Genomic DNA, 20,980 nt, shown 5'->3' with positions numbered 1-20,980 from the left:
AGAGAGAGAGAGAGAGAGAGAAAGAGAGAGAGAAAAGGGTGATTAATTGTGCAGAAGGAAACTTTACAGGTGTTTCTAGACTTGGAGTTTATTCATGTTACTAGGGTGCTGTCCTTCTCCCTCATGCTTAATTAATGAATAATAATTAATATGGGTTATGTATGTTTTCCTAATCTTAAGTAAAATGTGACTAAGTTCATCTTTAGGACATGCTACTATTTTATTGACATGGATATGGTATAGTATAATTTATAATGTAACTAAGTGTGCATGTTTGGCAAGTATAGCTTCAAAGAAAATTTTGGAGTCTGGTCTTGGTCCCAAGCAGAAGGCTGTGGAGCTACCTCCCAATGCACACTCCAGGCTCTATCTTCTCAGTTCTTTTGCCACAGGCCAGATCTGTTTCAAATGACTTTTTGGTGTAGGAAATCTATTTTTGCATTTTGACGAATCATAATGCTTGAATTTTTGCCTTTCATATTTACTTTTTTCAGGTAAAATATTTAACTGTTATCCCTCACATACATTTGTACTTGGGGCTGACTCTATGTCCAGTGTTAAGAGGGACCCCTCAAAGAAATAAAATACTCAATATAACTTTATTATTTTCTTAAAGAGATAAAAGTAGCGTATATGAAATAATGACTAATTATGTTCTGACAATGAATACATTGTATTAACTTGTTAATTGGGAAGCATACTGATTGTGAGTGAGTATAGAATTTGGAACCAAACCACTTGGTTTGAATTCTGGCTCTATTATTCAAGAAGTGCGTGAACTTGTATGAGGCACTTGACTACTTTGGACCCCCTGTAAAGTGAGGGCGATATTAATAGCCATCTGTTTCACAAGGTTATTGTGAGGATTATTTGAGTTGAAACTCATAAAGCAGGGCATTGCCTGGTACATAGTAAGTAACGTTTTACATTTACTCTTGATGATTTTGATGATGATGATGGTGACTTATTTTGCTTCCATCACCTTATAACGTTCTTGGACCCCCTTTCTCGTCAATATCTACCCCCTCAAGAATAGCCATTTTTTTTGATATCTATCACTGTAGACTAGTTTTGTCTACTCTAGAATTTTATATAAATGGAATTTAGTATCTGGCTCCTTTCACTCATTTTGATGACTGCGGGATTTATCCAGGATATTGTATTTATCTATCATTTGTTTCTTTTGATTGCTAAGAACTTTTCTATTATATGATTATGGTGCAGTTGGTTTATTCACTTGTTGATGGGTATTTCCAGTTTGGAGCTAGTATAAGTAAAATTACTGTAACATTTTAATGCAAATCTTGGTAATATATGGGTTCCATTTATCTTGGTTTAACATGTAGGATTAAAATTGCTAAGCCATAGGCAGGAATATGTTTAATTTTATAAGAAGTTGACAAACCTTTCATCAAAGTGGTTGTACCATTTACATTTCCACCAGCAACATATGAAAAGTTGTTCTGTGTCCTCACCAACATTTGGTATTGTTGGTCTTTTAAAGTTCTAGCCATTCAAATGTGCTGTGACAGTACCTCATTGTAGTTTTAATATGTCTTTCTCTGATGTCTAATGATGCTAAGATTTTTTCAAGAGATTATTAAACATTTGTGTATCTTCCTTTGTGAAATGCTTTTTAAAATCTTCTTCCATTTTCTAAGTAGTCTTTTTACTATAAGTTGTAGAATTTTCAATATCATGGATATAAGTATTTTGATAGATTTATGCTTTGAAAATATTTCTCAACAATCTTGGCTTGCCTATGTAATTTCTTAATGATATCTTTTGATGAGCAGAAATTATGACTTTTAATGAAACTATGGTATACTTTTTTTTTTTGTAGTTTTTGGCTGGGGCTGGGTTTGAACCCACCAACTCCAGTATATGGGGCCAGTGCCCTACTCCTTTGAGCCACAGGTGCCGCTTACAGACAGTATACTTTTTTGTGTTATTACTTTCTTTATCCTTTCTAAATGAATCACTTCCTTCTTTCAGATTACAAATTTATTCTCTTTGTTTCTTCCAGGCTTACCTTTTAAATTTAGGTTTAATATCCATCTTGAATTAATTTTGTGTGTATGATACAATATAGAAGAAGCTTTATATGTTTTAAATATAGATTTTATTTTAAAGAAAGTTTCCCCAGAAATATTTTTCTTAAGTCAGTATTAATAAAGACTCTTTTGGGTAGCACGTGATTAGAACCAACTCATATCAGATTAGGTGAAAGAAAATTTATTTGTTCACCTTGCTGGGAAGAATAAGACGTATCTCAGAGGATCAAAGGAAGATATACAAGGACCAGGACTTCGGGAGCTAGCGCTAAGATGAATATTCCTGGGCTTGCTCTCCACTCTGCTCTAATGTCTGTTTTTCTCTGTATAGCTTCACTTTGCAGGTAGCTTTGCTCTGTGGGGCAGGGAAGGTGGCTGCTGCCAACCTCAGATGCTCATCCTCTCAGCAGTCTAAGCTTGGCACTACTTAAGTCACAAGAGCATTTTTTTGGGCAGTCACTATGGCTAAGGAGCTCAGATCCCATGAATAACTCCCCCCAAGTTGGTGGGATGGTGGCACCAACTAGAACATGGCATGAGGGAAAGGGGGGTTCCTCAGAGATAGGCTCTTGGACTCCAAATGTCATATGTCCCATCAAGCTTCCTATTTTTGCAAACTTCTCTCGTGTATAAGATTTATCTTTCACTGAACTGCTAATTAAATGTGTGCAGGTGCAGGAAAGCCATGTTTCTATTCAGCTTATTTAACACTAAAGTGTGAATTAATCAGATATTTTGAAGTACTAATTAATATGTGTTCAAATTATATGAGAATAATTTTACCTCATTGAAGATCACAGTTGAACACGTCAAAGTCCACCATAATGGGAATGAGGCTGTTACTTTCACCTTGATGAAAGCTTCTCCCACCTTCCTGAGATTTCTAATGAAAAATTCTATTGTCAGTACCAATGTAATAAACCACTGGGACAGCAACTGTGGTTCAGTGATTAGGACAAGATTTATCCACTTAAAGAGCCTTGTAATTTTCCTGGGCTTCGAAAGCAAGCTTGATGATCTTCAACCCACAGGATTAATTGTCAAAGAAGAAGTAGACCTTATTGGAAATCATTAGGTACCTCAGGGCTTTCATTTAGAGGAGAAAACCGTGAAAGTTCACTGACAAATGACTATTTCTCTCAAAGTTGCCTACTTGTAAAGTATTCTCTTTGAAGTATGGTGGAATAAAAAGCTGGATCCCCAGAGGGGCTTGAAATGATAATGTAATTGACAACATTTGATTTTCCTAGGTTGAACTCACTAAAGAACTCCCTGATATTAAAAGTAGTGTTTCAGAAAAGCTTTTATCTAAGCTTAAAAATATGGCCATCGGGGACAGGGCTAGAGGGGCCCTGTAAATGATAGGCGCAGAGGTTATTTCCCTTGTGACGAGAGGACCAGCTGAGACAGGCTCTCCCTGCTGAGCCTGAACTGTCTTTCTAGGAATGCCACTTACTTTTCAGATTTAGGTGTGGAAATCCTCTTTATGAAATTAATTAGTTTTAATTAACAATTAAAACTTGTGTATATTTATTGTATATAAAATGTCTTGAAATATGTATACATCCTGGAAGGACTACATTGAGCTAACTAACATGTATTATTATCTCACATACTTATGGTTAGTGTTGAGAAGACTTCAAATCTACTATCTTTGTAATTTTCATTGTTACAGTCAGTCACCTTGTTATACCTCAGACCTCTGTAACATATTCCTCCTGTCTAATCAATATTTTGTATCCTTGACCACATCCCCCCATCCCTCAGGCTCCCAAATCTCTTTTGTTTGAGACAGCCTTGCAAAACAAAATTTTACTAATGGGTGGGACAGGGGAGAGACACATAAAAGCTTAGCAATGGAGTTGTTTATGAACTCGGGTTTTTGATCTTACTCTGAAGATCTAGTCTCAATTAATTAATATAGAATAAGGGAATCTAACTTCTATTCCCTTTTCCCTGTTTCAAGTTTGTTTTCTTTGTTTCCCTGTGGCCGTATGACCCAACAAAAGTTGTAACTTTGAGTTTTCATAAAACTATTAATTCTTTCCATTAAAGGAAGTTGATTTTCTCTTCTTTTCTCATTTCAAATAGAATTCATTTTGGGAGAGCACTTGAATTTCCATGTGATATGTGATGGATATCTTTGGTTCTTGGTTTGCTTATAGAGTTGAAGTAACAAAGAGAATACCTTTCCTTTTCACATGAGACTGGTAGTGATTGCCTAGAATGCTCTATCAAGAGGGATCAGTCTAGGTGATCAGCTAGTAATGTCTGCTTTGAGTCAGCAACAATACGGCAATTGCCAAGTATCTGTCAATTCTTTCCTAATCTCAATCAATGGTAGAGTATTTGTTTAGGTTTGATTTTTGTTTCTACTTAGGTTCCACCATTGGGAATTCTATGTTTTCTTTTTTACTTATCCTTCAGATAGTGATGTGATGATGAGGAACACTTCTAAGTAAATATTAAAATATTATCTCTGTACCTGAATTAAAACCTTCTTAAGAGGGAAAAGAATCTCTCTATAAAGTAAGAAGCATTAAATAGCCAATAAAAAAGTGAATTCTTAGAAGTTTCTTTTTTTAATGATTCATTCTATTAAGTCATTCTGATTTCTTATTAAATGAATATGGAAATACTGAAGCTTAAAATGTAAAATGTAGCTTGATGATCCATGCCAACATACACATAGTTTTCTGCTGTTGTCTATTTTCTGATGTTTTGGACAATTTAATCAAACTTCTTCTCAGAATTTCCCCCAGAGAATAACTATACATTTACAAAATTACCACTTTTGAAGTTCTTCCACATATGTCCTTCTGCTGACTATTTTCAACTGTGTATTTATAACTTTATACTTTATTCAGTTATCATTGTCTTTCTTCACATTTTGTTATTTGTATTAAGGAAGAAAATTTAAAAAAAATTTTAACTCAGACCATGAGTAAGGGTAGTGTCCAGTGAGACAAGTGGCAATTTACTTTGCTTTAATACAGTGGTTCTCAACTTGTGGGTGGTGACCCTTTTGGGGGTTGAATGACCCTTTCACAGGGGTCACCTAAGACTATCCTATATATCAGATATTTACATTACGATTCCTAACAGTAGCAAAATTACAGTTATGAAGTAGGAATGAAAATAATTTTATAGTTGGGAGTTACCACAACATGAGGAACTGTGTTAAAGGATGGTTATAGAGTTGAAGTAACAAAGAGAATTCTTAGAAGTTTCTTTTTTTAATGATTCATTCTATTAAGTCATTCTGATTTTTTATTAAATGAATATGGAAATACTGAAGCTTAAAATGTAAAATGTAGCTTGATGATCCATTAGGATGGTTGAGAACCACTGGCTTAATAGTTTCTGAAGGTCAGCCACTAAACTTTGGTGGCATTAAGCCACTAAATTTGGGTTGGATTTAGGTGGGTGAATTTGGCATGATGTCTTCACATGGTATCTAGTAATTGCAAATGTTTTAGGATTTTTGCATGGTACTGTGGGGATTTTTGAGGCATGTGGGGTCAATTCTTAGATTTTTCTCTTTTATTTATTTATTTTTATTTTTTTGGCCAGGGCTGGGTTTGAACCCACCACCTCCAGCATATGGAGCCAGTGCCCTACCCTTTTGAGCCACAGGCGTGGCCCCAGATTTTTCTCTTTTTTAAAGACAGAGCCTTACTTTGTTGTTTAGGCTGGTGTGCATTGACACAACTGTAGATCATAGCAGCCTCTAACTCTTGGGCTCAAGCAATAATCCTGCCTTAGCCTTCCAAATAGCTATGACTACAGGCATGTGCCACCATGCCCAGATAATTTTTATTTATTTTATTTTTGTGTGGGGACAGGATCTCACTTGTTAGCCAAGGTGGTCTCTAATTTCTGGTCTCAAATAATCTTCCCATCTCAGCCTTCCAAAGCTACCTCACCCAGTTGTCTGGGTTAATGCTAGTAGACCCCAAAGACTGACATAGATAGACTGAAGCATTTACTCAATTATTCAATCATTTACCATTAATTTAGTGAATTGTTGAGTATTCACTATATGCCAGTTAGTGTGGTAGGAAGAGGGTCCACACTCTCAAGGAGTGATGGTGGGGAAAACAGAAAATTGATAAACATGCAGCCTACATGTAGTAAAGATTCTGCCAGGATGATATGGGGACACATGCATGGGGAGCCTCCAGAGGAGGGGTGGCAGAGGCACCAGCAAAGCCATTGTACAAGCCCTGAAGGATGAATAGAAGTTGACCATGAAGTTCAAGGCCCTGGGAAAACCAACTGGGAACATCCATGGAACTTTCAAGGTACTTAAGAAATTCAAAAGCTTCCCCCAAACAAACTGAGGCTTCTGGACTTTATTTCAGTGCTAAAACAACCTCCATTCAATTTTTTGTGATATTGGACATAGGGAACTGATTCCGTTTTAGGCACTACTGTATGATTTAGTCTTCAAGAAAAGAGGTGGTGTGGTGCAGAGTGGGGGACAAAAAGTGAACTGTTTTTTCACTCATCAGTTTTTTTCAGTTAATGGTTACAGTAAGCTACTAAGAGCTAATTCTTAAAAAATTTTTTGTTATTATTTTTTGCAAAGCCTTCTATAAATCCTTCTAACTATCCAAGCTCTTGTGTGAATCTTTAGTGTGACCTGTTTTTAACATTTTATAGTTTTATGCTTTGGATAGTTTTATGCCTTAGGAGGTGTTCATGCATTTAACACATAACTGTGCATCTAATCTGTCAAAGGGAGAGATATAAACAAATGAAAAACAAACAAAACAAAACAGAGATTCCTGTGTGCTGTGGAAAACAACAAGGTAGTGTGACAGACATCACAGAGTAGGATGAGAGAAGATGATGGCACTAGCAGGGTGGCTGTGGGGAGCTTCTGTGATAAGGTGGCATTTGAATGGAAAGTTGAATAATGGCGAGTTGGCCATTCAAAGATGTGAGGCAGCCTTCTGGGAATGGTAGGCAGGGATCATCTTGAACCTTCTGGGATGTGACAAATAAGTTGGATTTAACTCTGAAACTGAGTATAAGTGGTGGTTAATCATTGTAGAGTTTTAGCAAAGTAGTAACATGACCTGATTGACGTTTTCTTTTTTCTTTTTTTTATTTGAAACAGAGTCTCACTTTCTCACCCTTGGTAGAGTGCTGTGACGTCATAGCTCACAGCAACCTCCAACTGTTGGGCTCAAGTGATTCTCTTGCCTCAGCCTCTCAAGTAGCTGGGATTACAGGTGCCTGCCACAATACCCAGCTATTTTTAGAGACAGGGTCTTGCTTTTGCTCAGGCTGGTCTTGAATCTGTGAGCTCAGGGCAATCCCCCCACCTCGGCCTACCAGAGTGCTCGGATTACAGGCATCACCTACCACGCTCAGCCTCTGATTGGCATTTTTAAAGAAAATTCTGCTGCTATAGAAAGAACCTGGGATGGAATCACGGAGTGAATCAGGGCTTGTACAATGGCTTGGCTGGTGCCTCTGCCACCCCTACTCTGGAGGCTCCCCATGCATGTGTCCTGGTATCATCCTCCCAGAATCTTTACTACTTATAGGCTGCATGTTTATCAATTTTCTGTTTTCCACACCATCACTCTTTGAGAGTGTGGACCCCCTTTCCTAGTAATCAAGGAAAGAGGTGTGGCAGGCCTGGATTTTTATAGGGTTTTGTGCAGAGTATGTACTCAATAAATTCTAAAGGTCTTTCTCTCTCCCATTACACTTACCTTCCTGTGAATTTGTGTGTGTGTGTGTGTGTGATGTGATTTTATTTGGGGCTGAGTTACGTAGCCACATAATGTCTGACACAGGACAAAACATGGAGGTTTAGACTTCCATGATGGAAATACAGTTGCCTCTCCTCTTATCCCTCCTCTCTACTACCCTTGGGCTTGCATCTTCTGCTGTGTTCCTGCCATTCATACCTCCACTCCCTCATAGTATCCCTCCTCAGCCAGCCTTACCTAAACTAGGAGATTATGCTGACAAATTCACCCTCACTGTGTTCCTGGCTTCCCCAGACCTGAGAAGTTGAGCATTAGGAAGAGTCTGATGGGGACATGGAAAGTGGGCAGAAACTTGAAGCCAACACTAGGCCTCACCAAGGCCTCACCATTCTTTCTCGCTCAATTCAGCGTTGACTTATTGTTATTAGAGGTGAGATTAGGAAGGGAAGGGCGGGTGAGGCAAGATGTGGCAACTGTAATGTGGGATAGTGTAAGGCCAGATGATGGAGCTCGAGGTATGAATTGTTGTTTTAGTAATTTATTAGGAGTGAGAAGAGGAGGCTGGAGGCTGGGACAGGAGAATAAAGTTAAGGACAAACTAGCTTGTCCCTAATTTATTGGGGAAGCTCTGAAGCACAAATTGTAACATAAAGTTAGTCTCCCATAAGCCAAAGACGCTTCCTTTGTAACCCTCTTGTAGTCAATCATTGGCTAATGTCTGTAGGAGGAAATGGTTTGGGGAGTCTCCCAGAACACCCCCTTCTAGTGAGGGCACTCTTCCAGCCAGCCTTTACACACTGTGGTGGTTGGGTACATTTGCAGGTGTCTCATTCTGCTCAGGCTACATAGCAGAATACCATAGACTGGATGGCTTAAAGAATAGACATTAATTTCTCATAGTTCTGGAGGCTGGGAAGTCCAATACCAAAGACCTGCAAAGGTGGATTCATTCTGAATCTTCTCTTTTTGAAGCACACACCATATTGCTGTGTGCTTACATGACCTCTTTTTTGTAAAGGTATAGAAAAAGAGACACTAAGTTCTCTGGCATATCCTCTTTTAAGGGAACTAATCTCATCAGATCAGGCCTGCATCCTCATGATCTTGTCTGATATTAATTACCTCTCAAAGGCATCATCTCTGGATACAATCATCATGGGTTTAGGGCTCCAACATATACATGTGGTGGGCACAGAAATATTCAGTTTAGAAAAACGGATAAGATGATTCCATATGGATCACCAACTTCTGCTCCAGGTAGTGAGGATTAGGAGAGATGCACTTGTCAGGGAAAACCCAGAAGGTGGAGTTGGAGGATGGAGATCGAGAGAATTGATAGGATTCAGTATTCTATTTGCATTGAACATTCACAGCCGAGCCAAAGTAGAGAGCTGGGTAGTTTAAATCAAGTAAGGTATGAATGACTCACGTAAAAAAATACTTGTCGTGTTATTTTATCCTGAAATCATTTATATTTTTCAAATATTAAAAGATTTTAGGTCCAAACTGGATACACAGTGATAGTTATTGAAGAAATGTTCTGAGAAATAATAAAAATAAATCTATAATTTCATAGATTATTATACTAGCACAATCAGGTTGTTTAGTGAACACTCTATGGTAAAACTCTTGTATGTTCTTTGCTTAATCAAAGAATGCAGTTTTCCAGGCATATGCTTACATGGCTTCCAGAGCCATGGTACTTAGCATACAAACAATTAGAAAAGTATAGCGTGCAGTGGCACTAGCACTTTGAGAGGCTGAGGCAAGGGAATCACATGAGGCCAGGAGCTCAAGACCAGCCAGGTCACCCCATCTCTATATAAGAAAAAAGAAATTAGCTAGGTATGGTGGTGCCAGCTACTCATCTACTCAGGAGGCTGAGGCGTGAAGATTGCTTGAGCCCAGGAGTTTGAGGTTGCTGTGAGCTCTGATGGCACTACTGCACTCCAGCCCGGGAAACAGAGTGAAACCCTATCCTTTCCCACCAAAAAATGTATTTTGGCTTTCAGGATTTTCTTCTCTAGACAGAACACACACAATTTATGTGTACACCCCCATCCACCTACATATATGCATGTGCGCCCATAACACATGTATGCACATGCATGTACACATGTATACACATGCACATACCGGCCCATTCCTCACGTACATTTTTGTACAATGAGCCATTATGTATAGAAAGGACATATGCTGGCAATTAGACACACAGCTCAATAAAATGTCCCACTGCTTGACAAACCAGCATGTTAGCAATAGCTATAAAAAAAAGTGTTTGGCTTAAAAGAAAAAGCAGAATTCAGATAAATATTGGCTATCTGTAGTTATATGCTGTGTGCACTAAAATTGCATCTTACAGAGGAGTTAGGTTCTAATATCAACACAAAAGGTGACAATTGGGTGTGTACGAAATTACTCTTGAAAGCCCCATAAATCCCTCATAAATTGCAGCATTTTACCAAAATTGCCAGTTTTGTTTCTGATTTTTCTTCCTCTAGCAATAGAAAAGGTGACTATATATATATTTTTTTTTTTTTTGATTGAATGACTGGAGTAATTTGCTTGTATTGAGGGAACATAAGATACAAAATCCTGTGTACACAAAATCTGGGATCACATTTGCACAGTGAGCTACTCACTTGCCCCACCAGAGGCCCAGGCCCTGATGCTGACCGGAGGCATGGAGATGCATTTCTGCCCCTCCCCCTTGCTGTGGCAGCAACTTTCATTGCGTGGAATGGAGGCACCGTGGTAGAATGGCCTAGGCTATTTAAGTTGTTTTCTCTCCCCATTTTCTTTTGCCCTAGCTCATTCCTTCTGTCCCATTCTCTCTTGTTTGCTGAACACAGGAGTAAGGTAATGTCAAACATGTTGCAACTTTATGGAGTATGGCGTTCTATTTACACACATCGTTGTTTATCTGCATGCTCATGTGTTCCTTGTTGAAATGAAGTCACACGTCTAAATACCTATGTGTGTGTGTTGTCTCGCTTTTAGAAAATTCATTTAGGAGCATAAAGTCCATCTCTGATTTTACTGTGTCATACTGTTGTGTTCTTAGTCCATCTGGTTGCAAAAGAGAAACCTATGAGTAGATATAGAAATCAATTTTTACCTTTGGGGAAATAATTCAAAACTACAAGCCCATTAACTGTTGGGAACTCTCTAGTTAGGGCATGGCACAATAGTTACCATTTCGGCTTCTTCCTAAGATTGATGAGAAGAAACAGTTATTCCTCAATTCTGTTTTTGTTTTAGTTTGGAGTAACTGTGTATTTACATTGTTATGTTGATTTGCTAATAAAGTTGATAGCCCTATATGTCCTACCCAGCTGCCATGGCTTGACTTCTGTGAAAGTATTTTCCTAGTAGAGATTCCGTGAGATCATTTTCTGAGAATCTGAATGAATAAACTATATTTTTTTTAGTTTAAACCATAATTGGTTACATGTATTTCCTGCAAAGTCTGAAAAGTGTAAATTTTGAATATATATAAATATATTTTTTTCCATAAATGGCAGTTTCAGGTTCATTCAACTGTGATGATTTTGATACTGTTTTAAGAACGATTTTCATGCTAATTGAAGTCTCCTCTGTCAAAGGAAATAATTCAGGTTCTTAAAGTACACAATCTTCTTTAAGGCAATAAAGGGAAATTAAAAGTAACACTTCAAAATATTCTTTGTAGGAATTTTTGTTGTGATTGTTACACAGCTTTATTTGTTGATTCAACCAATGTTGGCTGAGTACTAAGTAAACATTGTTAAAGGCATTTGTAGTAAGGAAAATCATGTCCTTGACCTCATGGAAGTTAAGGTCTCATGGGGGGTGATAGAATAATAAGAGACAGACCAATTCACAGGGTGTTTAGGGAAGACAAATCCGAGGAGGAGATAGATTTTTAAACTGAAACTTAGATGAAAAGGGATTAACCATGAAAAGAGCCTGAGGCAGAATATTCTAGGAAAAGAACAGTGAGTATCTAGACTCCAGATTAGAAGAAGCTTGGGTATTTCCAGAGATGAAAGGAGACAGGTCTTATTAGGAATGCATGTGCATGATGGTGGGGTGGGCCAGGCCTGTGGGGCCAGACTGAGATTAGGTTAGAGTGGTAAACAGGTGCCAGGTGATTCAGAACCTTACTGGACATGGTGAGACTCTGGATTTTGAAATAAGTACAAAGTGGAAAGTCAAATTTTTGTTCAAGTGTGGAGAGTCATTATCTGATTTTAAAGCTTACTTTGGCTGCTTTTGGAGAATGAAATTTGTGTGAACATGGGCCTGTGTGTTTACATTGATAGTTAAAAATGGATCATCTCCTCAAAGGATAATGGTGGCCTGGACCCTAGGGTTGCGTTCGAGATGAAGGCAACTGGACAGATTTGAGATATGTTTTGGGTGGATTATCTCCAGGATTGATTTGGTATTTAGGGTGAAGGAGAGTCAAGAATCAAATGAGCAATTTCCTATGTTTTTTTCTTTTGTTATCTGCATGAGTATATCATGGTGTCCTTTACTAAGATCAAGTTTGAGGGAGGATTAGGTTTCAGAGGGAGTTCATGTTCACTTTAGACACCTAGCATGAAACCTACTGCAAAATTGATTAATTCATCAAACATTGATTGAGTTTCACCATATGTCTAATGTTGTACTGAGTATTAAGGATATTTGAGGTCCACACACTTACGGAATTACAGGGGTGATAGATTTCAGAGTGCTGTCAGGGACCCCGGTTAGAACTGATCCGGTCCAGCAGCCACAGTTTAAAGATAAAGGGTGGAATTTGAACCATTTAATTTCCCCAGAATCAAGATATTTCTTTACAGAAATTATGGTTATTTTAGTAGAATTTAATTTTACTGATCCAACAATAGTTGTGGCAATCTTTTCTTTTAGATATGTGATAAATCTGTTTTTAGCTCTGTTTTAATAAATTGTTACAACTAGTGTTATTAAAGCATGTTCTGATTTTTCTGGAGTTGTGAAAATGTAGCCATTAGAGCTAGTTTGGTGGACATTGCTGTCAGTGGATTCAGCCAGACTTAGAAGCAACACATACAAGAAGGATCATAAACCATGTTCTAATGTACACACATCTTTCATTAAGACTTTAGTGGCAGACAGAAGGGGAATTTGCTGCTTATATTTTTTGCATTATTGATCATAAGTTACTAATTACCTTAATTCATTTTAGTGGAAATTTTTTAAACTTAATAACTTAATAGAAAGCATAAATTTGAGAGGAAAGATTAAAAAAAAAAAAAGAAGGTCCTGAAAAAATTTGTCTTGCAATACATTCTAGATTCAAGTATGTGTGTTTGTGTTGGCATGTTTGTTTTAAGATTTTATAAGTTATTTGGTTAAAGAATAAATAGGCAGTAATAAAGTAAAAAGTCATGTAGATTTGAACTATTTAAATACCAGGAAACAGAAAAGATTATTTTGGGTGCTCTCAATAAGCATATTTATCTAAATTATATGAGAACATTCGTTTATACCCCACTTATTTAGAGAAAAGAGATGAAAGGTCCTGCCCTAAGGGTATAACAGACCTGAAGCCCGGGCATGATTCAGTCTGCACATACCCACAGGCACACACGTGAGGGAAAATGTGTTTGCAGAAGTCAGTTATAAGCAGTGACTGCCATGGGAATGCCCCAGGGGGCAAAGGAAGTCTCGAGAGATTTTGTAGATGGGGAGCCTAATAATTAGAAGGGCATTCCAGTAAGAAAAGGAAAAAGTATGGATATTGAAGGAAACAGATAATAGTCAAGTGACCAAGTGACCTACTTAAAGCTTAAAAGTAGTTTAAAGAGATGAAGATTAAAGCAAGGATGATGACAGATGGGCATGCACGAAAGAGGTAATTCTACTGAGAAGATGGTTGCTTCATCTCTGCAACTGGAATGGTAGGAGGAAATTCAAAGAACTCAAGGCCCGATAATGAAAGGTTTGACCTTCAAGGAAGAAACGAGTAACGAAGGGCTGACAGTCGAAACTGAATTTTTTTTTTTAAGTTTTCAAAACTGTATCAGCTATCACCAAATACAGTAAACAACTCTTAAGTTAGAGTGCAATATGAAAGCACCTTATTGTTTCAAAGGTGCAAAAGCAAGAAATGTCACAAACACATCCACATTTAGAAACCTTCTCAGTGGAAAAACTGATTTATAAATCAATGTACAAAAGATCAAAAATCAGTGTTTAATACCAACTTAAACTATAAAAACTACAAAGGAGCAAACTGTCCTCTATCCTGTTTTTGCTTCAACGTCTATGACTTGCGTTCGGAGAAAACGTTGCGTTGTAAGGCTTCTGTCTTTTTGGACGAGGACAAGGCTCAAGATCTTCCTTAAGGCAACCTCTGTGCATACAAATCTGAGTGGAAGAAAAACCAACTTGCCCCAAATCCTCTGCCGTGTTGGGTGGAATGTAGAGGAATCGGTGTCTTGAACAGGAAGCCAGCTTCTTTTCCCTTTCTTCTGCGGGCAGATCTGCATAGTAAATTTCACATTCCGTATGTGTGCCCAGCCAATTTTCTTCTGTTCTCTTTTTTACCAACCACCTCAATATGAGGAAAATTTTGTAAGTTAGTCTCTCTTTCATCATCTTTAAAATAGGGCTCCACAAATGCCTTCTGCTGCACTTGATCCTGTTCATCACCATCAGTGGTTGGTTTCTTTGTGGCATCAGCTAATTCTTCCTCGTCATCTACTACCTGGGGGAAACTATCATTCAAACAGGATTCATAATCTTCATGTGTTGACTGATCAAGCATATCTTCCAAGCTATCATTCATTTTTCTTTCTTCATTCCGCCTTGTCTCTCCCTTCTGCTGTTGCTTGACTGATTGCCATCCTTTGTATCTATTACAGTAATATCCATTTTATACTGAGAAAGTTCTGCTCCTAGATCTATATTTTACTGGATATATCCAAAGGATATATCTTGGGGGTTTTGTAAAGACTTTGCTTTAGCAATTCAACATGGATTTAACTGAAGAACTGATGCAAGTTCACATCCTCCATGGACTGGCCTGGTTTTTATTTTTATTGGCTCATGAGAACCAGTACCCTTCATGTCATCAAAAAGATTCTCTGTCTCCAAGCTTTCACATGGATGTAGAGGGATGTGAAGACAGGATTTTCTTCTTTTATTTGGAATGGTGGTTTATTGTCTGGAAAGAATTTACTAACAAGCTGGGGGATGATGCACTCCTACATTTGGGATCCTCTGGGGAATCATTGGAGAACATGCAGGTCCCACTCAAGGCCTTATGACTTGAGGAAGAACCTCTGGCAATGGGCTTCAAAGTCTTATAAAGGGGCAGCACCTGTGGCTCAAAGGAGTAGGATGCCGGCCCCATATGCCGGAGGTGGCAGGTTCAAACCCAGCCCTGGCCAAAAAACAAACAAACAACAATAACAACAACAAAACCCTGCAAAGTCCCATAAAGAGTTACTTGCCTAAGTCTGTTTTTAGAAGTCTCACTTCCTTGGCTTTTCTCTTGACACTGAATAGCTGAAAGTTGATCAGACAGATCCAGAGGTTTATTCATTATGCAGTCCTCCTTCATGGAAAATTGATCATCCATTGGAAAAGGAGAAGCATTTTCTTTATCATAAGAGGCTTGGAGATAGCTCATGGCACGTTCATTTTCTTCCTCAGTTTTCTTCCTTTGGAGGTTCTGCCTCCCAATGACTTCGGGGCCTCCAAATGTTTGCCAGTTACAGCATTGTTACTGTGATCAGTACCCACATACACCTGCTGGTTTGCTCATATTTTTATTTATTAGTAAGGAATGGCTAATGATCTGTTCATATCAGACCCAAGATTATGATGTGTGAAAGGAGTACTATCATCATATTTTGATCTAGCTTTCTCTGATCTAGAAATAGAAGTGTTGATAAAAAGGACCTGTTTTCAGACATTTTTTTCTCTCCAGTTTCTAAAAGAGAATAGGAGAGGGGGACAAACTTGTATTCAAACCTAAACTACTTTTCACCTTAGAGGTAGCTCCAAATATAGGAGATGACACCCAAGTGGTCAATTCTTGAGGAGAAGATTGTGAAGTAGAATGTGAAAATCTTAAAACTATCTTCAGTATTTCCTATAGATTCCTCAAAAGGCTGTTTCTTGTGATCTTCCCAACAGTGGGAGAGGTCATCACCAAGAGGGCTCATGGGACTTGGAGATTCAGATTCTTCTTGAACACTGAATCCAAATGTTTCAGCCACAACTGCAGCTAAATTGAAAGGTGACTTATCAGTGGGATAATTGCTTGTCCCATGTTTTTTAGCTATTGGAGGTCAACTCTGATCACAAGTGTCAGTTACTAGAATTTCATTTTCATTAGACTTATGTTGTGGATGAGTTGAGGCCTTGGAAACTCTTCTCAGGTCATTTGCGCACACAGAGTGCCCCAGTGTAGTATGCATTTGTTTTATGTATCATACTTCGAGGTTCTTCTGTCTTTGTACCCAGTTACTGCCAAAAAAAATTGAAAAGGCTATTATTGGTGAATCTGGAATAACATTTTCCTCACGTTCAAGCTCAGTTGTGTGATGCTGTTGATCATTCTTAATTTTCTGTTATAATTGCTCAGAAAGCCTTTTATTTTCTTCCTATACTGTACTCTTTGCACTCATAAGCTCTCTAATAGGTTTAACATTCTGCTGCTGGATGTTTCCAAACTCTTGCCATTTTCTCCACAAATGGTCTTCAGTTGCTGCACAGCAATCACATCATCCTGCTCTTAACTGTTCTTCTAAACCTTTAATGGTTTCATAAAGAACTTTCTGTTGCTCTCTCAGCTGTTGATTTTTGGTGAAGAATTCTTCTAGTCTTGGTGCTTCTAAAATTTGTTCCTTTTTCAGTTTGCTTACTTTCACTTATAAACCTTTACTGCTTTATCATGATACTCTTGGAGTTTAGGCCAAAGTTCCTTAAGGTCATTAGATCCATCTGCAGAACTAGGGCTTCCACCGCTGCTTCCAGAGATGTTCATCTTGCTTACTCATACACTCTACACTCCTATTTGCTTAGTATTTTCTGACCTTTTCTATTATGTCATATAGGTGTGAAGTTGTCTTTGGACATACTGAAATACTGCTTCCAAGATTACCTTGAAATTCGCTAGAGGTCCAGAAGGGGAGCGGGAATCCCATGGAGCTGGAAAGGGACAGCTGCTGGCTTTCCTCCTTGTTTGCCCTTCTCCTTCACTGGCATGCCAAATGCTCGATGAGAAAGCCAGCCCCTCCCGGTAGTCCCGCTATAAGGCTGGGGGCTGCTGGGGCAGGGGGGTGGCTGCCCACCCTGTGTGGCCTGCACTGGAACTTCATGGAATTTTTAAGTAGGATCGTGTACAAGCAAATTGATTGAAAAATTAGTTGTTAAAACAAAGACCAGACAGAAAGCTTGTCTTCTGAAATCAGTCTGCAATAGTAAAGTAGGGGCTGTATGCATGTGTGTGCCTGAGGAGGGGTTTTGTTAGTTGATCCGTAGCTTTATATTCTCATTAAAGATACAGGGGTGGGAATTCACTTTGTGAATAAATGCTTGGAAATTAACTTCAGCAAGAATTTGCAAGAAGTTTTGGGATAGAAAAAGCCTTCTTAATTCTTAACCATGTGTCCTGTCCTTGTTTCTCCCAGAAATTCCGCCTCCCGTGTCCTTGCTGGGGCGGTTTAGCATTTCACCTACTGATCCATCTGCATTCTCTTGCTCTGTGTGGGGTGCACAGCCTTGTACTCCTTCACACATAACCTTAAAATGTTTTTCGTCCTGTCATGGCTTGGGGCACACCATCCTGTCCTGGAGTTTGAGGGTGAATGTAGAAAAAAGAAAACTCAACTGGCCAAACAGGTTTTTTGTTTGTTTGTTTGTTTTTTCCTAAACTTTTTCAGCTTTACTAAATCCTAAGCAGCCAAAGAAGCTCTCAAGGGAATGCTCTGGGGGAAGGAAGGTAGAAACATCTTGAGAAATGTTCGCATCTGTAAAACAAATGTCTTCCACCGAGTCCTGTTAAACTAGAACATGTGTCCAGCTGAGGCTTGCTCAGGTAACCGCAGGCCTGCAGGGCAGGGCCCCAGTCAGTGCACAGCGGACGCGGAGGAAGTAATCTTGAGAATTATGTTTTTGTTGGTTGTTTTAGTTTGTTTGAAAAACATTTCTTCATAACTCATTACCTCTAGAACTTTCCCATTCTTTAGTTCAAGTTAGGGAAAAAAGTGTTATTATCCCCCCAGCTGCTGAGCTCATTTAAGAGGGCAGGAAGGCACAACAAGCTCTCTCCAAGTTTCCTTGGGCAGGTTTGTGGTTTGCATCTAGAAATTTGACCAGTGAGTTAATAAACATTTTCCACCCCTGATCCCATGTTTTCGTGGTATTTTTTTCCCCTTTTAAAGGATAAGGGTGGCTTAAGAGGGAGGGAACTGAGTATAACAGAGCACCTCATTATTTCTTTTTCTGTTTGCTAACTAGGAAAGTCCTTCAGTTTGATAATGGAGGAGAACAATGACTCCACGGAGAGCTCCCAGCAAAGCCAAGGGAGGCAAAATGCCATCAAGTGTGGGTGGCTGAGAAAGCAAGGAGGCTTTGTCAAGACTTGGCATACCCGCTGGTTTGTGCTCAAGGGGGATCAGCTGCATTATTTCAAAGATGAAGATGAAACCAAGCCCTTGGTGAGTAGGAGAAACCAAGAAGCACTGTGGGCTGGAGAGATCCAAGGAGGGGAGGAGTTGCTAGAAACCGACGGAGACTGAGGTCAAACCGAAATCCTGGGTGTCCTTCAGTTTGTGGGTCTCGTTCGCACTTTTCCTATTGTTTGCTTTGATTGGGGGATGATGAACTTGCCAACTGAGGCCGAGAGGCAGATTATACTCGTCTGATATTAATTGTAGGCTTTGCTAAGCTAGAACAGAATGAGTCCCTCTGGCTAACTTACTTCATGAGAAATTGTTCATGGACATCTGCTAGAGGATAGGTTGTGGCCAAAACATTTTTCTTTTCCTTAGGAATAAGATGAAAGCATAGATTTGAATTAGGAGTATAATCACAGCTTTCAGTAATTTCTGAGACATCTTCAGTGTCAATTCTCTGAGGCTTCCCTCCACCTTAACGCTGATAAGATACAGATGTGAATGCTAACTTGAGCAACGTTGATGCATCCAACCAGCACTCTTCTGGGAATGGTCTCCGTTTCTTTGCGGTTCCTTAGCGGTTCTTTATTTGTTTATTTACTTATATTCTCTGCCACAAGTCCCAAGACTGCAATGAGAGAGAAGAAAAATCTCCATCTGCATTTTGTAGCCTTCTCCCCGGGATCATTGCTTAACAATTGATGAAAGGAGGTGCATCACCTCTGTGTTTTTCCTTCATGTACATCTATAGGACAAATAAATAAGAGAAGAAACATTTTAGATTAGCTTATATAAACAACCATAACAGTGTGTTCTTGAAGCTATTTCCTCTTGAGTTAAAGTTCAAGCACTTCATTAGGATTTGGGTCAGAGTTCTGCTTTAGTATTTAATTCCTGAGGCGTTATAATTTCACAAGGTTCTCATTCCTGTGATTGAATTACATAAAAATAGCAACACTGGTACATATTATTAAACCCCAGTCATTTTTAGAAATTGCTACTACACTTTTTAAGCATTTACTACCCAAGCCAGACATCAGGCTAAGAATTTACATAAATTATTTTATGAAATATGTAGAATAATCTTATGAGATGGGTATTATTCACCCTATTTATGCATGAGGAAACTAAGGTTTAAGGATAATGCGTATTACCCAAAGTTAGACAGCGGTGCCGTAATTTCTATCAAGGTAAGTCTAAGCTCATATTATGGCTTCAGCCTAATACTTTCTCAGTAAATTAATAAGAATGTCTCATATTGGTATCATGGAATTTGCAGGCATTTCCATATCTATTATTTCATTCATCATTGCAAACTAATGGGAAATATGGGAATTATTATTACAGATGAAGAGATTGTTAGAGTTATGAAGTGACGTGAGCAAGATCATAAAAAAAATCATATGAAGATCAGAGGCAAAGTAGGAGGGTCTTTGTCTCTTATCTCACCCTCTCTGGTTCTCCTCTCATCACACCATGTTTTATACTATGTAATAGTCAGGTAGGTGTTATCTTGAACGTAGAACCACTTTTACTAAACTTAGAGAAGGGGATCAGGTTAAGTGAAAAAATGTAGCATAGGAAGATATAATATGGGGACTTTGATACAAAAGACCACCTTGAATAAAATAGAAATATGAATAAGAGTCAATGTTTGACCTCATAGGCTCCTCTTCTGGCCTGGACTAGATTGGTAACCAGAATGGGTACCAATTAAATGATTCATTAAGCATGATCCAGGACCTCAACAGGCCTTAGGGGAGCAAACAGGATTCAGGAGCTAAGTGAGTACAGAGAATTGAAAGCAGACCAACAAATGTGTCTCTTCCGCGAGTTCAGAGTATCTTCTCGTATTGAAAGTAAGATATGGTGAATTAAGCCTGAATTAAGCCATAGTTTCTCAAATTTGAGAATACGCAGATGTCAGAATGTGTACATGAACCCCGGTGTGAGGAACTCATCTTAAACTATCCGAAAAGAATATAACCGTGTTGTTGGGGCTCTGCTCCTCTGTGTGATCTTTCACAAGCAGGATTTGATACAGTGTAGTTATTTTGATAAGAAATTAGAAATATAAATAAAAAGGCAAAAACTTATGGTTAATTCAAATGAGAGTCTGTCTCAAAATGAAAATGTTTTTAATTTGTAGTATTTCTAAGACAAATTGCATCTTTCTATTAGTATTCCCCTACTATTTGTGGACTTACAGCAACTACAATGAATAAAATAGAGTTGTATCGACAGTAAGACATGAATTCTTTTACAAACCAAACATAGACCATTACCATCCTCTGAAAAAAGTTTCTGAATCTTTCTACATGTTTTTAAAGATTTGCTATTAATACAGCAGTTAAAATTGGGGGTAAATACCTTTGAGTTATCACTTTTTAAAATCATCTTTCACTGCAATTCAAATACTAGGAATTTTAACATCATTCTTTTTAATTTTCTTTTACACTAATTATTTAAACACATCACACAAAATCAGATTAAAAACTGGCAATTTCTGGATCAGAGGACATTTAGTAATCTTTGCATTTTCTTTTTTTTTTTT

The 20,980-nt window shown here is 38.3% G+C and overlaps 1 protein-coding gene and 1 pseudogene across 1 annotated transcript in view; one reads left to right on the top strand and one right to left on the bottom strand.

Moving 5' to 3' along the window:
• Positions 1-14,053: 14,053 nt before the first annotated feature.
• Positions 14,054-16,793, bottom strand: LOC100962564 (annotated as a pseudogene).
• A 1,481-nt stretch (positions 16,794-18,274) lies between these two features.
• ARHGAP24 (Rho GTPase activating protein 24) overlaps positions 18,275-20,980 on the top strand; it is a 368,579-nt gene continuing 365,873 nt past the window's right edge. Inside the window, exon 1 of the mRNA XM_003790030.3 lies at positions 18,275-18,468. Within this exon, the coding sequence (XP_003790078.1) occupies positions 18,289-18,468 (180 nt within the window). The 5' untranslated portion in view covers positions 18,275-18,288. The remainder of the gene's footprint in view (positions 18,469-20,980) is intronic.

This window comes from Otolemur garnettii, unplaced genomic scaffold, assembly GCF_000181295.1.
Source record: "Otolemur garnettii isolate 467f Iridium unplaced genomic scaffold, OtoGar3 scaffold00039, whole genome shotgun sequence".
Lineage (NCBI taxonomy): Eukaryota > Metazoa > Chordata > Mammalia > Primates > Galagidae > Otolemur > Otolemur garnettii.
The sequence above is the reverse complement of the archived record's forward strand: the minus strand, read 5'-3'. Positions and strand labels throughout refer to the sequence as shown.